Below are 18,575 nucleotides of genomic sequence, written 5' to 3'. Positions count from 1 at the left end.
CAGTCTGCATGATTCCTTTCCACCTAGACATCGCATTCAATGCCAACTATGACACAGTTTGCACATCCACAGGGAAATCACTCCTACTTCCAGCAGAGAATGCAGCACAATATGCTCCCCAAAATTATCTAAAATTGTGCACTAATATAAAACGTAATCGTGGTCTTAGCAATGTGAACATCTGGAATGGTTGGCATATGCAGTTTGAGTTTTTGTCTGTCTCATTTATTGTTTGTGGGTAGAGTATGAGTTCAAAAATTGGAGACAAGTTTTTAAAAGTAATTAACACTAATTGTTCTTTTTTATTTTGAAGACTAACACTGGCAAAGTGTTCAGGGTGATTGCCTCGTTTGAAAATGATGTGGAAACAACAATATATAAACATGGTGGAATTCTAAACTATGTGGCTCGAAGATTCTTATAGTAGCTACTGACTATATGGATACCTTGCATAATTGGTAATTCTGAAAATGCCTTGTGTGAACCCAGGAATCCATGCTATGGAACTGCAACAGTCCCAGTCCGCTCAAAGTTATTTCGTCCATGGATGTAGAAGATTGTGAATCATTGTAGTGACCGCAACAAGATCCTTCCTGATTTTAAATAATATTCAAATGGTGCTATTAACATTGCTAAAATCGACATACGTGTTTTGTGGCAGAAAGCTGTAAGTATGGGGGGGGGGATATTTTATCACACCATTTTGTAGATAAAGGATGTGAAATCCAAAACTGAATTGTGCTGAAGATTATTCTTTAAGACGACTCCTCCTGCAGTTGTTTTCACTTAGTTTTGCACCTGTAAATCTGTGTACTGCTATTTGTTGGTTTAAAGGTAGCAGATGATATGGAATGTTAGAGGCAAGAGAGATGGATTCTTCCATGGTAGTAGCTAAGAATCCAGATCCGAAGGTTTGAATTCATTATGCTTTAAATTGGGGGTTGACCAAAAGAAGGTCCACACGAAGCCCAAAGAGTTCTGTAAACATAGGCCGTGGCTTTCTTTACCTTCACTGTGGAGATGGTGTGCTCTGTCTGATCCAGATCAAACATCACTCAGAGTAAGATGAAATATTGTATGCTGGTGATATGAAGTCTCCATGGGCCACACCTCTGTATTTAAAATGAGGATGGCTGCAATAAATTCTATTTCATGGAAGATGCAGCTCTGAAACTTGGGGCAAGTTCCTGTGTCCCTCAAGTGGGCAGCTTGCCCATCTTTGCTGTAACTGGAGCAGCATGGTTGTCCCCCTTGTGTCACCCTGGGAGTTAACGTGTACTGTTTGCAATGTCGCTAACCAAAGTACTGACAAGCTGAGTTGTGAAAACCTACTTTTAAAAAATGTACTAGACTTTTAGATTTTCTTCTTTGCTTTTAAGTGTGGCCTACGATTACTGTGTTTTCTTTCTCTTAAATTACATTGTAACGCATTACAAGGCTGAGATAACCATATTGTCTCTTAAAACTTCTAATGTGTTCTCTGAATACTCTTCTCATGACACTAGAACTCTGCTTAAGATCCCAGTTTTCTAACCAAAGCTAGCTGTTACTGCATTGCCTTTTGAGCTGCTGTAGTTTTGGTTGTGTCAGCACTTCCATGATAAAAGCCTGTTTTCCATGAGTTTACAATTGGAAATCTACTGTCTCAGCACAGGAACTTATTTGGTTTCATTAGTTTAAAACACCATTTTACAACTAATGATTTTTAAATTACTTGTATAAATCAATTTCTGATTTTTTTTTTCCTCTTGAAGCTCTTTTCAAAGTACATTTTAAAAATCGGCTTGTGATTATCTATTATATGTTTATAGTTCCCTTTGGGAGAGAGAGAACATTTATTACCATTAAATATTAGCTAGTCCTCTGCACATGCCCAGTAAATTATTTCCATAATTATGCGTTAGGATTTCTACTGCAAATAACATGTATATCAAAACTCTTGAGAGAACAATTTCAGCTTTATTGCATGATGGGGGGTTGGATTTTAATATAAATTACTAACTTATACTCAGGCAATAGACTGTAGTGGTCTTTCAGTCAAAAAATATAGGGCATAAAAATACTTTTCAAGTTTTTACATGAAAATGTAATTTTTAAAAAATCCTGTTTTAAACCATGTTACAGTTTTGACAAAGTCCTGAAAAGACATGGTTAAAACTGGCAAATTTATAGCACTTTCAGGTGGTGGTAATAATTTTCATGATGTGAGATAACATAGCTGTCAAACTGAACTTTGAATTCCTTGGCTACTTCATTTTATGTCACAACCCTAGTGACATTTAAACACCTTTGTGTGTAATATGCTTTTTGAAGAAGGAAAGTTTTTCTACACAAATTCCAAAATCCTGTGTAATCTTTTCCTACATTTTACCAGCTGAGCTGTGCTTTCTTTTAGCAAAGATAAAAACCATTGACAATTGCCACTGCTCAGTAAATTAATTTAATACATTTAAGACAAAAACTACTCAGCTGTATGACTGCTGTGTGAATTAAGCATTCAAAGATCCATTTCTATCTTGGATGTTTGTAATGACAGTTGTGATTGAGGAGCCAATCTTGTTTATTGTATAAAACTGGCCTATCTTAATCTCACTCTGTTTTTCAGCTGAGTGGTATATTCTCTCTGGGTTCAAGTAAAGGGGAATGTGTGTTCATTATTGGGGAGCAAACAGTTATGCTAACTGATAAAGATGTCCCCCCCCCAGCCGATTACTGTAAGTGGAAATCCTGTTATTTGGCACGAAAGAGTTTAGTTTAAACATCTCTCTTGTCCGACTACCATTGCTTGAGTTCAGCACACAACCTCCCAACTTCTGCAGTCTTGCAATAAAACACTTGTTGCTGCAACAGTAAAATACTCAAGAGAAGTGATATAAGACACATCAGAAGTAAATCAATATTGTGAGAGAAAATGCAATTTAACAAGACATTTATCAACCTACAATTTTTCCAACATTAAAACCAGTAAATTCTGTTGAGGCATTCCGATGTCTCTCCTGTAGTGATTACTTTAATTCTGCTGCTCTTATGCTTTAAAATCACTGAAAGAATATTATGAACACCTCAAAGTAAGCTTCTGTTTTCATAGTTGAGGTCCTGTCATTGCTATTTCACATGGGCTGATCCAAAGCCCATTGAAGTCAATGGGAATCTTTTCCTAGACTTCAGTTGACTTTGGATCAGGTCCCCAGTGCCCACAAGTTTGAAGCATGGTGAATGCTGAGGAAAATGGCACCTATCTGTTTTGCTTGTCACAAGTTAGCAAACTGCTGTAGAAATGAAGGAACTTGCTTGGCTGTCTTCCCCTGTCCCCCCGTCACGTGCATGTGATCACAGGCATTACATAACCCCCTCTCAACACAGCAGCAGGGGAAACAAATTAATTTTGACATAGTGCTAGGATCTAGTAGTTTGAGATGCGATAGCCTGATTAAATGACATCCATCTCAAAGCAGTGGCAGGATACAGTCCAATTAAAGGACTGCTTTCACCATATAAAATACAATGTTCAATAAGCTCTCTTTCCTGTATTTTAAAGCATAAGAGGAAAAAAATAAAGTGACTCTCCAAGTGTTAGACATATTTAACTTATAATTTTTTCCCCCAGAACTTTGGGATAGTGTTGATGTTTATAAATTTTACACATACATATAGGGACATGAAACAAAATGTATATTAAACACATTTAAGCAACTGCAAATCAGTGTCTGCTGTTTAAAGCCAACAAAACAGTATAACAGTTTTAAGTTCAATAATGTTAAGTATTGTATAGAAATATTATCTTGAGACAAAGGTCATTTGCTGACAACTGTGCATAAAATGTTACTGATGTTGTAAATTATTTTTAATAAAGAAAATTGTATCACACTACTTGTATGCAACAATCTGTTTTAAAACAAATCACATAAAATGTGTTTAAAATGCCAGCATGATTCTTTATAAAAAGGAGGCAAGGATATGTCTCTCAAAATTTGGGAACCATTATACATTAAATCACTGGAAATGCAAACTGCAACTGTCATGTATGGAGTACTCTGTCTGCAGTGAACTGAACAGCTCAGAAGTAGTAAAAAATAAACAAAGGACTTCTTCCCTCCCTCTCTTATGGCAAATGCCTCTGAGATTCATCTTTCATCATATTTATTTTCTCTTTTTACCTGCTAATACAAATGGTAATGATGTATCAAATGTAACAATCTGCTTGTTACATAGACCCTCAATTACTGAGCACGTGATAAGAAAGAAAAAAAAAAAGTTAGCCATAGTGCTGCTTATCACCTCATAGTAGTGGGGCTGGTTTATCTGCCTACCCTCTTAGTTAGCTTCTGGCTTGTTCGGGTTACTCAGCAAAATGCTCTGTATTCTGCCTAACATTTTTAGAAACTTGGGCCTCAAGTAGGCTCAAGATTACTGGCAAGTACCGTATTATTAATCACTTAAGTCCATATTCTATGCTGTCAACATCACAACTGGCTGGTTTTAGCGTACACTCAACATGCCTCAGGTCGCACATGACCAGGACTCATCACTGAATTTGGTCCGCTGGTTGGATCATTAGCTTCCTCGGCCTGAGCTGGGTACTGACAGGGAGTGCGATGTGAATGCTGATCTGTGCCCCCAACTGGCTGGTGAAAGATAATTAAGGAAACAGACGTTTGAGTCCCCAGAGTCTTCAGTCAGTTTAGAAAAAGGGATGAACCTGTAAGTGCCTCAGTCTGGCTGTTAGGTATGTAGCCCCGTTACTGTACTATCGTGATCTTTAATGTAGTTGTCCTCCTAATGCCCCTGGGTGGTAGGAAAGTACTGTTATCCCCATTGTACAGAACAGAAACAGGCAGAGAGAGACTTAAGTAGCTTGCCCGAGGTTCTGTTACAAGTAGTCTGTAGGGGCTTAGGAAACCCTATCTCCCAAATCCCCTGGATTCAACACAGGGTATTTGATCTCCATAAACCCATACTTCCTGCCTGTATGTTAACATCCAGGAAATGAACTCAGAGCCTTTCAGGAATCTGATAACTGACAAAATTAGGAAACTCCATACCCATGATGAACTACTCATGTATGATGTCTGTGAGGGGGGTCTTAGTGGGGAGCTAGCTCTGGTCACTCAATAGGGTGAACTGCAAAGAATGGGGCAGACAATCCCCTTAAAGCTGGTGGATATTCCAATACTTAGATTTACCAAGCCAGCATAAAACAGCTTCTTTATTATTTTACTGGTTACTCAGAAGTTCCCTTAAAGTGATCCAGCCTCAGGCCTCCATCCAGGTACCCACATCAAGTATGATGACAATTTCTGTAAATCTTATTTCATCATATAAAATAAAAGATTCTACCAATCCCAAAGGATCGGACACATTACCTCCCAGGTTATTAAATATTTCAGATCTTCACCAAATACGCACTACAGGCAGTTCTTATTAACTAAGCTAAAATTAATTAAAAAACAAGAGAGTATGGTTAAAAGATCAATATACTGTGGCAAATTGCCGGCACTACTATGATGGGTCTTGCGCTTTCTCCTCTTGTGCGGGGGGGTCAGGGCACTGTTTCTTGCCCCTGAACTGGGGTATTAACTGCCCCACTAGTGTCCTAGAGGAGGGGAGTGGAGAGGGAGGGACCCGGGCCCGCCCTCTACTCTGGGTCCCAGCCTAGGGGCCCTAGGGATAGCATTGAACTAGTGGTTCCTTCCTCTGGGCTACTTCCCTCTCCTGCCCTTCAGCTTGTGGGGCTTCCTGCCCCTCCCTCTGCACAAACCAGCTGTCCCTTTACCTAGGGTCTTGGTTTTCTTAGCCCACTGCAGCACTTCTCCAAACTCTCCTCTGCTTCCCTCCAAACTGCTCTCTGCTCCAACACCAACCCACTCTGTTTCAACTCCTCCAAATTGCTCTTTGCTCCAACACCAATCCACTCTGCTTCAACTCCTCCTCCTGTCTGATTGAAGCAGGGGGTTTTTACCGGGTGACAGGCTTCAGGTGCTTTAATTAATCTATAGCAAACTTTCTTCCCTCTCCAGGGAAGAAGGCTCCCTTCTTACACTCTCCTGCCCTGCCCTCTCCTGCTGCTGGCCTGGGCTTTCCTTGCTTTTTGCCCCTGCTTCAGTCCCCCCCCCCCCCCCCCGCGACCGGGCCAGACGCTTTTTCTTCGTTTTGTTTTTTTTTGCTGTTTTCTTTTTTTTTTGCTGCCGTTCGAGTGCTGGTTGGCTGCCAGCTCGCCTGCCAGCCCCCCCACGCCTGCCCTCGGACGCTGCTATTGCTTCAGCTGCAACCCCTGGAGAAGGGGGGGGAGGACTGCCGACCCGCTCCCCGGAGGAGGGGAGTGGACGCCCCCAGACCTAACCGTTTTGCTGTTTGTTTGTGGACCCGCAATTAATCATCTTCTTATCTTTGCTTGGCATTTTTGGAATGCTCCACAAAGACCGGGAGAGAAGACAGCTGATGGAGACATCGCCCAGGGAAGCTACAAATCATTGTGGAGGGGGCCGTAAGACTGAGTACTTTTGAACTGTACTCTCGTGTGGGGGGAGGTTGACTGTGTCTTAACTGCGTTTGTAGGGGCACAGGGGGTGTGGCACGGCGATGGTGGGATCTAGGGAAGGTGCGCGCCAAGCTCTTCTGCCATGACTACACCCGGGGCACCAGCCGACGGAGAAATGCAACAATAGAGCAGTTGGAATGGGAGGTCTTAGAGATGGAGAGGCGTCTGGCCGCCAGCCCCGAGGACCCGTTCCTCTGCGGAGCGTGCTGGGAGAAGCGGGAGGAGCTCCGGGCCCTCGAGGACCATCGGGCCCGAGGTGCTTTTGTTTGATCCCGCATCCGCCTCCTTCGGGAGATGGATCGCGGCTCCTGTTTCTTCTACACCCTGGAGAAAACGAGGGGGGCCAATAAACACATCACCTGCCTTCTAGCAGAAGACGGCGCCCCCCTCACGGATCCGGTGGAGATGTGTGGGAGGGCCCGTGACTTCTACACAAGCCTTTTCTCCCCGGATCCGACCGATCCTGGCACTTGCAGGATGCTCTGGGAGGAACTTCCCACGGTCAGTGTGAGCGACCGAGACCGGCTAGAGCTGCCTCTCACCCTGGCCGAGTTCTCGGAAGCCTTCTGTCGCATGCCCACCAATAAATCTCCGGGCATGGACGGGCTGACCGTGGAGTTCTACCGCGCGTTCTGGGACATCCTTGGCCCAGACCTTGCCACTGTCTGGGCTGAGTCTTTGCAGGACGGGGTCCTCCCCCTTTCGTGCTGAAGAAGGGGGAGCGCCACGATTTACGAAACTGGTGTCCCGTCTCGCTCCTTAGCACGGATTACAAAATCATAGCGAAAGCAATCTCGCTGCGGCTAAGGTCCGTGATGGCGGACGTGATCCACCCAGACCAGACCTATACTGTCCCGGGTCACAGCATTTTTGACAACCTATTTCTAGTCCGAGATCTTTTGGAACTCGGGCGTAGAGACGGTTTGTCGTTCGCCCTCCTGTCTCTTGATCAGGAGAAGGCGTTCGATAGAGTGGACCATGGGTACCTCCTGGGCACTCTGCAGGCGTTTGGATTCGGACCTCAGTTTGAGTTTTCTCCAGGTGCTGTACGCTTCCGCAGAGTGTCTGGTTAGGCTCAACTGGACCCTGACCGAACCGGTCAGCTTTGGGCGAGGAGTACAGCAGGGGTGCTCCCCCCTCGGGCCAGCTGTACGCTCTGGCAATCGAGCCCTTCCTCTGTCTCCTCCGCAGGAGGTTGACGGGGTTGGTGCTGAGGGAGCCGGAGCTGCGGCTGGTCCTGTCAGTGTACGCCGATGATGTGCTCCTCATGGTCCAGGACCCGGGGGACTTGGCGCGGGTGGAGACTTGCCAGGCCATCTATTTGGCAGCTTCCTCCACCCGCGTCAACTGGGTCAAGAGCTCTGGCTTGGCGGTGGGGGACTGGCGGCAGGTGAGCTCCCTCCCTCCCGCGCTTCAGACCATCTGGTGGAGCGCGGACCCACTGCTCTACCTAGGCGTTTACCTTTCTGCCATGCACCCTTCTCTGCCGGAGAACTGGCAAAATTTAGAAGGCGGGGTGATAGAGTGGCTCCGGAAATGGACAAGGCAACTCCAATGTCTCCCGCTCCGAGGGAGAGCACTGATGCTTAACCAACTAGTCCTATCCACACTCTGGTAACGGCTCAACACCCTGGTCCCAGCCCCAGGTTTCCTGACCGACCTCCAGACATCGATTCTACAGTTCTTTGGTCAGGAATGCACTGGGCCCCTGTTGGGGTTCTTCATCTACCCCTGAAGGAAGGAGGGCAGGGCCTGAAGTGTCTGCACACTCAGGTCCGTGTCTTCCGCCTCCAGGCCCTGCAGAGGCTCCTTTATAGTGCAGGAAGTTCGACGTGGAGCATATTGGCGCACGCCTTCCTGCGCCGCTTCCAAGGGCTCCGATACGACCGGCAGCTCTTTTATCTTTGTCTGAGAGGTTTTCTGCGAGACCTCTCCGGGCTGCCGGTCTTCTACCAGGACCTCCTCCGGACCTGGAAACTGTTTTCAACGGCCAGGTCCGTGGCGGCCACCGTGGGAGCAGATCTTCTCATGGAGCCCCTGCTACACAACCCCCAGCTCCGTGTGCAGGCGGCAGAGTCCCGCTTGGTGCGCCAGAGTTTGGTCCTGGCGGAAGTCACGAGAGTCAGAGACCTCCTGGACTATGACCAGGGAGACTGGCTGGATCCCGTGATGCTCGCTCGGCGCATGGGGGTCTCCAGACCTCGTACCCCCAGGCGCGTACTTCAGGAGGTGAAGGCCACCTTGACACCCGCTGCTCGGGCTTATCTCAACCGAGTCCTGCGCAAGGGCGCACCCCGCCCACCCTCTACCCCAGGCCCGCCGGACCTTTCAATTGGGCCCCTACCCCGTAGATCCCAACAAACCCCTCACCCTTTCACTGAGAGCCGGCTGCATGAACTGCAGCTGGTCAGCTTCCAAATCGCACCACGGAAATATCTATACACACTCACGCTTCACACCCTTCACGCCCACACCCTGGTGTCCCGCCCCGATACAAAGTGATGGGACCTCCTGCCACCTTTAGAGGGTGAGCAACCCCCGTGGGCCAGCCTGTATTCCACCTTGGTCCCGAGGCCCGTCGGGGACATTAGTTGGTGGCTCCTTCACGGAGCTGTGAGCATGGGCGTGTTTTTGAAACGGTTCACCCCCATCCCGGATACTTGCCCATTTTGCAATGTGAGGGAAACCCTGGCACACGTATATTTGGAGTGTGCCAGGCTGCAGCCCCTTTTCCGGCTCCTCACGAATATTTTATTACGCTTTTGGCTACACTTTTCCCCTCACCTCTTTATCTACACACTCCCCATCCGTGGCCCCACAAAATCGTGAGATCTCCTGGTTAACCTCCTCCTAGCCCTAGCTAAAACAGCCATTTATGAAACCAGACAGAGGAGGTTGGCTAATGAAGCGTCCTGCAATTGTAGGGCCATTTTCCGATCCTCAGTACATTCACGTATCCGGGCGGAGTTCCTCTGGGCGGCGTCCACCGACTCCCTTGACACCTTCGAGGAGCAGTGGGCGTTGTCCGAGGTTCTCTGCTCGGTGACCCCATCCGGTTCTCTCCGTCTGACCCTTTGATTGAGGGGAAGAGCGAGAGACCCCAGCCCCAGCCGTTGCCGCTGTGGATACCATCATCACTGTCACCTAGGAGGGGTCCTATCACACGTGGTGTACGTCCCCCCCACCTCCAAACTGCCCACCCCGCAGCCGTGCCCATCTTGTCGGGCACTCTCAGGAGAGGGATAATCGGTGACACTGGGCGTAGCACTAGGTAACTTGAGGCAGTGGAAGACCATGAGTGTCGAGGAAGCCCTCCCACTCTAGGCCACCAGGTAACTTAGGACGGTGGAAGACCACGAGTGTCGAGAAAGCCCCCCCGCTTGGGCCCAGGCTAGCCTGAACACTTCTCCCTCCTGAAGGCTGCTGTGTTATACCTTGTGTTTGCTTTTGTTTTGTTGCATAGTTTTGCTTTATCCTTTTTGGTGATTTCTTGTAAATGTTACACAAATAAAATTCTTTTCTGCTTTAAAAAAAAACAAAAAACAAAAAAAAACCACTCTCCTGCTGCCCTCTGGCCATACTGTATCACAATACATATAGACATGAGTTCAATTCATGTAGGTGCAGGTTCATAGCAGAAATGGCGAGCTTTGGAGTTGCAAAGAGTTCTTTCAGAAATAGTTCATAGGTTATAGTCCAATGTCCAAATATATTCAGGGCGTACCAGCATAACTGGGACCTCAGTTTTGTGACTCAGACTTCCCCTAATGAAGTCTAAGCAGATCTGAGATGACAGAATCAGGACCCAAGGATCTTTTATACAGTTTCATGTCTTTTGACAAGTTGGAGTTCCTCAGGGAATAAAAAGGTAATTAGGATGACTCTGAAGGAGGTACTTAGCTATATGAATTAACTAGGCTGTCAATTAATCGCAGTTAACTCACACGATTAACTAAAAAAAATTAATCACAATTAAAAAAATTAATCATGATTAATCGCACTTAATAGAATACCAATTGAAATTTATTAAATATTTTTGGATGTTTTTCTACATTTTCAATATTGATTTCAATTACAACACAGAATACAAAATTCACAGTGCTCACTTTATATTATTTTTATTACAAATATATGCACTGTAAAAATGATAAAAGAAATAGTATTTTTCAATTCACCTCATACAAATACTGAAGTGCAATCTCTTGATCGTGAAAGTGTAACTTACAAATGCAGATTTTTTTTTGTTACATAACTGCACTCAGAAACAAAACAGTGTAAAACTTTAGAGCCTACAAATCCACGCAGTCCTGCTTCTTGTTCTGCCAGTTGCTAAACCAATCAAGTTTGTTTACATTGACAGAAAATACTGCTGCCTGCTTCTTATTTACAATGTCACCAGAAAGTGAGAACAGGTGTTCATAAGGCACTTTTGTAACCAGCTTTGCAAGGTATTTACATGCCAGGTATGCTAAACATTCGTATGCCCCTTCATGCTTCGGCCACCATTACAGAGAACATGCTTCCATGCTGATAATGCTCATTAAAAAAATAATATGACTATAAATTTCTGACTGTACTCCTTGGGGGGAGAATTGTATGTCTCCTGCTCTGTTTTACCTGCATTCTGCATATATTCCATGTTATAGCAGTCTCAGATGATGACCCAGCACATGTTCGTTTTAAGAACACTTTCACAGCAGATTTGACAAAACGCAAAGCAGGTACGACTTCTAAAAATAGCTACAGCACTCAACCCAAAGTTTAATAATCTGAAGTGCCGTCCAAAATCTGAGAGGGACGAGGTGTGGAGCATGCTTTTAGAAGTCTTAAAAGAGCAACACTCTGATGCAGAAACTACAGAACCCAAACCAACAAAAAAGACCAATCTTCTGCTGGTGGCATCTGACTCAGATAATGAAAATGAACATGCGTCGGTCCGCACTGTTTTGGATTGTTATTGAAAAGAATCCATCATCAGCATGGACAACATCATCATCGGATGAAGTGAGCTGTAGCTCACGAAAGCTTATGCTCAAATAAATTTGTTAGTCTCTGAGATATCCCATGTTTCAATTCATTTAAATGATTGGATGTTCTTTTGACCTCTGAATTATCAGAATACAGCATAGACAGGGACTGTTGATTACATTGTGGACCCTACTCATACATATGTAAATACACAAAAACACAAACATTATCTCCCCACATGTCTTTTGAGGGTTATTTATTTTGCAGGATGTTTAACCCTTTCTAGCCATGCATCACAATGTCACTGAGTAGAAAAGACACTGACTGACTGTGTGTGTTAGAGAACTACTGACACATGGGCCAGGACAACCTAGATCTTCCTTAACTGATTTGTATTGCAATAGTACCTAGAGAGGCTTCAGTTACATTGTGCTAGGAGCTGTAAAAACAGGTAAGTGTGAGTCCTTCTCCAAAGAACTCAAAATCCACCTAGACAATGCACAAGAAAGGATTATTATCTCCATTTTATAGGTGGAAACTGAGCCACAGCCTGATTGTTACCTGCCCCCAATCAAACAGAAAATCAGCAGTAGAGCCAGGAACTGAAGCCAGATCTCCTGAGTCCCACTCCACTGCCTTAATCATAAGATCATCCTGCCTCTACTTGGGAGCTCAGTTCAAGGCTGGCTTAGCATTTGAACAGGAACCAGTACTATCCACCTCCACTACTTTCAAGACGACTGCTTCCCTGTGGCCATAAACTGCCTTTGGAATGTTTGTCACAGGGCATTGCAATAGCACAGGCAGCTGTCCCCCACCGACAGCTCCAGCAAATAATAGCAATACCTCTAAGGCCTTGCACCCGCACCTTTACAACCAATGAGCTCCATGGGCCCGTGGTGCCTGGTCTCCCCCTCGGCCCTGCCTTCCGCCCCGAGGCGCTCCCCCCAGCGTGTCCCCAGGGTGATTTAAAATGGCCCCGGGGGCCCCACCCACCACTGACAGCACAGCGGAGCTGAGCCGCTTGCTGCCTGCTCACTCCACGTGGCTGCCGGTGTAGCGTAGTAAACTGTTCTCCACAGAAATGTGCTACTTATATCTGCTGAAGCCACTGCCCTTCACCGTGCCCTTATTATCCCTAAGATTCTGCGGACGGCTTTTGACAGAGGTTAAAACGTGACAAAGGGGGTGTCATAAATATAAAGGGAAGGGTAAACCCCTTTAAAATCCCTCCTGGCCAGAGGAAAAACCCTTTCACCTGTAAAGGGTTAAGAAGCTAGGATAACCTCGCTGGCACCTGCCCACAATGACCAATGAGGAGATAAGATACTTTCAAAAGCTGGGGGGAGGGAGAAACAAAGCCCCTCTCTCTGTCTGTGTGATGCTTTTGCCGGGGACAGAACAGGAATGGAGTCTTAGAACTTAGTAAGTAATCTAGCTAGAGATGCATTAAATTCTGATTCCTTTAAATGGCTGAGAAAATAGGCTGTGCTGAATGGAATGTAGATTCCTATTTTTGTGTCTTTCTGTAACTTAAGGTTTTGCCTAGAGGGATTCTCTATGTTTTGAATCTAATTACCCTGTAAGGTATTTACCATCCTGATTTTACAGAGGTGATTCTTTTTACTTTTTCTTCTATTAAAATTCTTCTTCTAAGAATCTGATTGCTTTTTCATTGTTCTTAAGATCCAAGGGTTTGGGTCTGTGTTCACCTATGCAAATTGGTGAGGATTTTTAATCAAGCCTTCCCCAGGAAAGGGGGTGTAAGGGTTGGGAGGATTTTGGGGGGGAAAGATGTTTCCAGATGGGCTCTTTCCTGATTATATACCTGTTAGACGTATGGTGGTGGCAGCGATAAAGTCCAAGGGCAAAAGGTAAAATAGTTTGTACGTTGGGGAAGTTTCAACCTAAGCTGGTAAAAGTAAGCTTAGGAGGTTTTCATGCAGGTCCCCACATCTGTACCCTAGAGTTCAGAGTGGGGAAGGAACCTGGACAGGGGGGCGAATCTGAGCAGGAGGGTGGCCAGGGTCTGAGCAGGGGGTGAAAATTTACTAGTCGGGGGCATCAAGCAGCTGGAGGCAGCATTAGGAGAGGGGCTAAAGGGCAAAATCAGGAATGAGGTGGAGTTAAGCCCAGGAGTGGGGCGCTGGCAGAGGGTGTCAGAGGGCAAAACCCAGCACAGACAGGGGCACAGGGGGTAGCAGTTACCCCAGTGGGACTGAGACACCAGTGCTTTGCAAAATAGTTTGGGGGGTGAGGCTTTTTTTATTTGAGCAAAGTGTCTTTTTTGTATGGTCACCCGAACTGAGCATGCTCAGTAACATCTGCTGAACCCACAGCCCTTCACCCTGGCCTTATTAGCCGTAAAATTCTGCTGACTGCTATTTACAGGGGTTAAAAGGGGACAAAGGGGGCAAATCGGAGCAGGGGAGTGGCCAGGGTCTGAACAGGCGGCGGAAATTGACTGGTCAGGGGGGTCAAGCAGCTGGAGGCAGGATAAGGAGAGGGGCTAAAGGGCAAAATCAGCGCTGTGGGGGAGGAGCAGGAGTTAAGCTCGGTGCGAGGTGCTGACAGAGGGCAAAACCTGGCACAGGCAGGGCACAGGGGGTAACAGGTACCCCAGTGGGACTGAGACACCAGCGTTTGCCAAAATGGTGGGAGGCAAAGGGGCTTTTTTTATTTTCCCTCTCACAGACAGCACCTCTCAGCATCGGCTTCCCAGGGCTGGATTCTTCAATGCAGCTGCTCTTTGTCTTACCTAACCGACTGAGGCTATGTTTGGAGTACAAAGTTCAAAGTGCTGCTGTGGGTGCCAGTGCTCCTGGTAATCCACCTTGACAAGGGGATTAGCTCTGAGCAGTGGGAGCCGAGCCAGTCCACACTAGCAAAGCACTCAAACTTGTTGCATTCTGGGGGGGGGGGGGGTTCACACCCCTGAGCCAGCAAGTTAAAGCGCTTTAATTTGCCGCTATAAATAATCCCTGAGACTTAATTCAGTGAAACATTTTACATCTATCCCCTCAGAAACAAAGAATCCCTTATCACTGTATCTGATTGCATAGAGTCTCCTAGCAGTTTCCCAAGTTGTCTTATCTGCTGCTGGGATTCCCTGAATTTTTAAATTTAATTTTTTTCTTCTCATTTTAGAGCTGACTGAATTTCTGGCCTAGTGTCAAAACTTAGTTTTGAGTCAATCCACCAGTGGGGATTGCATTTTTACAACTGTTATTTTGCTTCTCAGTCTAGCCCTTAGTGTTTTTCTGCATGCCATTACATACAACTTGATTCTCAAATATTCAATAAAGGCAGTATACTATCTCCTATAACATCTGTCTCCCTGGAAAAAATCTATTCTAATTTTTGAAGAAAATTAGAACTGCCATCGTTGGTCAGACCAATAGTCTGCCTAATCTAGTATCCTGTCTTGTGATAGTGGTCAATGCCAGGTGCTTCTAAGGGCATGATCAGACCAGGCAATGACGAAGTGAACCATCCCATTGTCCACTTCCAGCATCTGGCAGTCAAAGGTCAGTTTAGGGACATGCAGAGCATGGGCCTGCATCCCTGATTATCTTGGCTAATAGACAATGTACTTATCCTGAGGGCCTGATCTAATTTTGTTCAATCCATTCACAGTTTAGCCTTTCAAAATATAATGAACGCATATCTATAACCCCAAGATACCTTTACAACCACAAGGATTCTAAAATCATGAGTTATACACCCTCAAGTCAAGAAATTTTAATAATTTTTTTATGTGCTTCTTTGTTCCTGAGCCTGTAGGGTGCAGTAAGGCTAGTTCCAATGCCTTGAGCTTAAACACCTAAATGAATCTTAGTCTACCCTCATATTGTTCCTGTTACCTCTCCCAAACATTTAAAAAACCTAAGGCCATATCTACACTTTAAGTGCGTGTTAACTCAAGTTATGTCAGCATAGAGTCACTACGGTTACTATGTCTACCCCCCAACCCTCTAAACCCACCTTGCCTCAGTGGCTACTGCCAGTCATCATTTAGCCCCGGCTCACTGGGGCAGACTGCAATCTGTCATGGGCATTCATCATTTGCAAGGGGTTAGGACCTGCTGCCTTTACCTATTCCCAGGCTGCCCCTCTGCAGCCCCAGTACCTTTTCATAAGCCTTCATCAAGACCTGCAGCCTGGGGGGTTTACCAGGCTGGAGCTCCCCAGTTCCCCTTGCCCTTCCCCAGCACTGCTCCACTTCAGGGCTAGAGTGAGACTTCTCCAGCTTCTGGCCCACAGCCCTCTTATCAAGGCCAGCTGGGCCCTAATTGAGCTGGTCACAGCTGTGGCTGCTTCCCTCAATTAGCCTACCTTGCCTGCTTTTAATTCCCTGCTTATCAGAGTGGGGAAGCTGCCCCACTACAGGCACAGACAAAACTTTTTTTGTATAGTGATGTGCCCTGTGAGGGTTAATGTGTTTACATTAGGTATGTTGGCAACAAGAAGAAAGTCAAGGAAAGTGTGGGCCCCTTACTGAATGAGGGAGGCAACCTAGTGACAGAATATGTGAAAAAAGCTAATGTACTCAATGCTTTTTTGTCTCTGTCTTCATGAACAAGGTCAGCTCCCAGACTACTGCACTGGGCAGCACAGCATGGGGACGAGGTGACCAGCCCTCTGTGGAGAAAGAAGTGGTTCGGGACTATTTAGAAAAGCTGGACGAGCACAAGTCCATGGGGCTGGATGCGCTACATCCGAGTGTGCTAAAGGAGTTGGTGGATGTGATTGCAGAGCCATTGGCCATTATCTTTGAAAACTCATGGCGATCGGGGGAGGTCCCGGATGACTGGAAAAAGGCTAATGTAGTGCCCATCTTTAAAAAAGGGAAGAAGAAAGATCTGGGGAACTACAGGCCAGTCAGCCTCACCTCAGCCCCTGGAAAAATCATGGAGCGGATCCTCAAAGAAACAATTCTGAAGCAATTAGAGGAGAGGAAAGTGATCAGGAACAGTCAGCATGGATTCATCAAGGGCAAGTCATGCCTGACTAAACTAATTGCCTTCTATGATGAGATAACTGGCTCTGTGTATGAGGGGAAAGCAGCGGATGTGTTATTCCTTGACTTTAGCAAAGCATTTGATACTGTCTCCCACAGTATTCTTGCCAGCAAGTTGAAGAAGTATGGACTGGATGAATGGACAATAAGGTGGATAGAAAGCTGGCTAGATCATCCAGCTCAACGGGTAGTGATCCATGGCTCCATGTCTAATTGGCAGCCAGTATCAAGCGGAGTGCCCCAAGGGTCGGTCCTGGGGCTGGTTTTGTTCAATATCTTCATTAATGATCTGGAGGATGGCGTGGATTGCACCCTCAGCAAGTTTGCAGATGACACTAAACTGGGAGGAGTGGTAGATACGCTGAAGGGTTGGGATAGGATACAGAGGGCCCTAGACAAATTAGAGGATTGGGCCAAAAGAAATCTGATGAGGTTCAACAAGGACAAGTGAAGAATCCCATGCACTGCTACAGACTAGAGACCGAATAGTGAGGCAGCAGTTCTGCAGAAAAGGACCTAGGGGTTACAGTGGATGAGAAGCTGGATATGAGTCAACAGTGTGCCTTTGTTGCCAAGAAGGCCAATGGCATTTTGGGCTGTATAAGTAGGGGCATTGCCAGCAGATTGAGGGACGTGATCGTTCCCCTCTATTCGACATTGGTGTGGCCTCATCTGAAGTACTGTGTCCAGTCTGGGGCCCCACACTACAAGAGGATGTGGAAAAATTGGAAAGAGTCCAGCGGAGGGCAACAAAAATTATTAGGGGGCTGGAGCACATGACTTATGAGGAGAGGCTGAGGGAACTGGGATTGATTAGTCTGCAGAAGAGAAGAATGAGAGGGGATTTGAGAGCTGCATTCAACTACCTGAAAGGGTGTTCCAAAGAGGATGGATCTAGACTGTTCTCTGTGGTAGCAGATGACAGAACAAGGAGTAAAGGTCTCAAGTTGCAGTGGGGGAGGTTTACGTTGGATATTAGGAAAAACTTTTTCACTAGGAGGGTGGTGAAGCACTGGAATGTGTTACCTAGGGAGTTGGTGGAATCTCCTTCCTTTGAGATTTTTAAGGTCAGGCTTGACAAAGCCCTGGCTGGAATGATTTAGTTGGGGATTGGTCCTGCTTTGAGCAGGGGGTTGGACTAGATGACCTCCTGAGGTCCCTTCCAACCCTGATATTCTATGATTCTATTATTAGATTCCAGGGCCCTGTACTATCCAGAAACATATGCAGCAGTGACAGGTCCTACTTCGCTAAAAAAAGGCCATCTGATGTAGCTCATTGCTACAGATAGGAGTCTCACATACCCATGGTGTGAGAAACTGCTATCTGTAGGTATTAGTTTCATCAGATTGCAGTGTTACAGGCAGCACATCCCTACAGATTGCAGTTTCTTACACGAGTGTGTGTGAAAACGCTGTCTGTAGGACTGGGCTACCTGCAGCTGTGACAGGTCCTACTTTGCTAAAAAAGGCCATCTGATGTAGCTAATTCAAGCAGTCTCACATGTAAAACCAAACTGATAGCCTTCTTTAACAGTGTAACAAGCCTTGTGGTTGTGGGGAAGTGGCTGACATGATCTACCTTGCCTTTAGTAAGACTTTTGATACGGTCTCCCATGACCGTCTCATAAACAAATTATGGAAATGCAACCTAGATGGAGCTAAAATAAGATGAGTGCAAAACTAGTTGGAAAACAGTTCCCACAGCAGTTATCAGTGATTCACAGGCTGAAAGGGCTGAGTCAGGCTGGAAGGGCATAACGAGTGGGGTTCTCCAGGGATCAGTTCTGGATAAGTTTCTATTCAAAATCTTAAGTCAATGATTGAGATAATGGCATAGAGAGTACAATTATAAAGTTTGTGAATGATAACAAGCTGCACGCATACAAAATGGAAAATGACTTCCTAGGAAGGAGTACCGAGGAAAGGGATCTAGGAGTCCTAGTGGACCACAAGCTGAGTATGAGCGAACAGTGTAACGCTGCCGCAGAAAACCAGAACATCACTCTGGGATGTCTGCTCTACTCTGCGCTGATTAGGCCTCAGCTGG

At 45.9% G+C, this 18,575-nt stretch overlaps 1 protein-coding gene across 3 annotated transcripts in view; it reads left to right on the top strand.

Annotated features, from left to right (window-relative positions):
* The window catches only part of IREB2 (iron responsive element binding protein 2), a 42,173-nt gene extending 38,306 nt beyond the window's left edge, over positions 1–3,867 (top strand). For all 3 annotated transcript variants that reach the window (XM_073303542.2, XM_073303544.2, XM_073303545.2), the window contains one exon: positions 314–3,867. In XM_073303542.2, the coding sequence (XP_073159643.2) occupies positions 314–424 (111 nt within the window). In that variant the 3' untranslated portion in view covers positions 425–3,867. The remainder of the gene's footprint in view (positions 1–313) is intronic.
* Positions 3,868–18,575: the final 14,708 nt, after the last annotated feature.

This window comes from Lepidochelys kempii, chromosome 10 (genome assembly GCF_965140285.1).
Source record: "Lepidochelys kempii isolate rLepKem1 chromosome 10, rLepKem1.hap1, whole genome shotgun sequence".
Classification (NCBI taxonomy): domain Eukaryota; kingdom Metazoa; phylum Chordata; order Testudines; family Cheloniidae; genus Lepidochelys; species Lepidochelys kempii.
The sequence above is the reverse complement of the archived record's forward strand: the minus strand, read 5'-3'. Positions and strand labels throughout refer to the sequence as shown.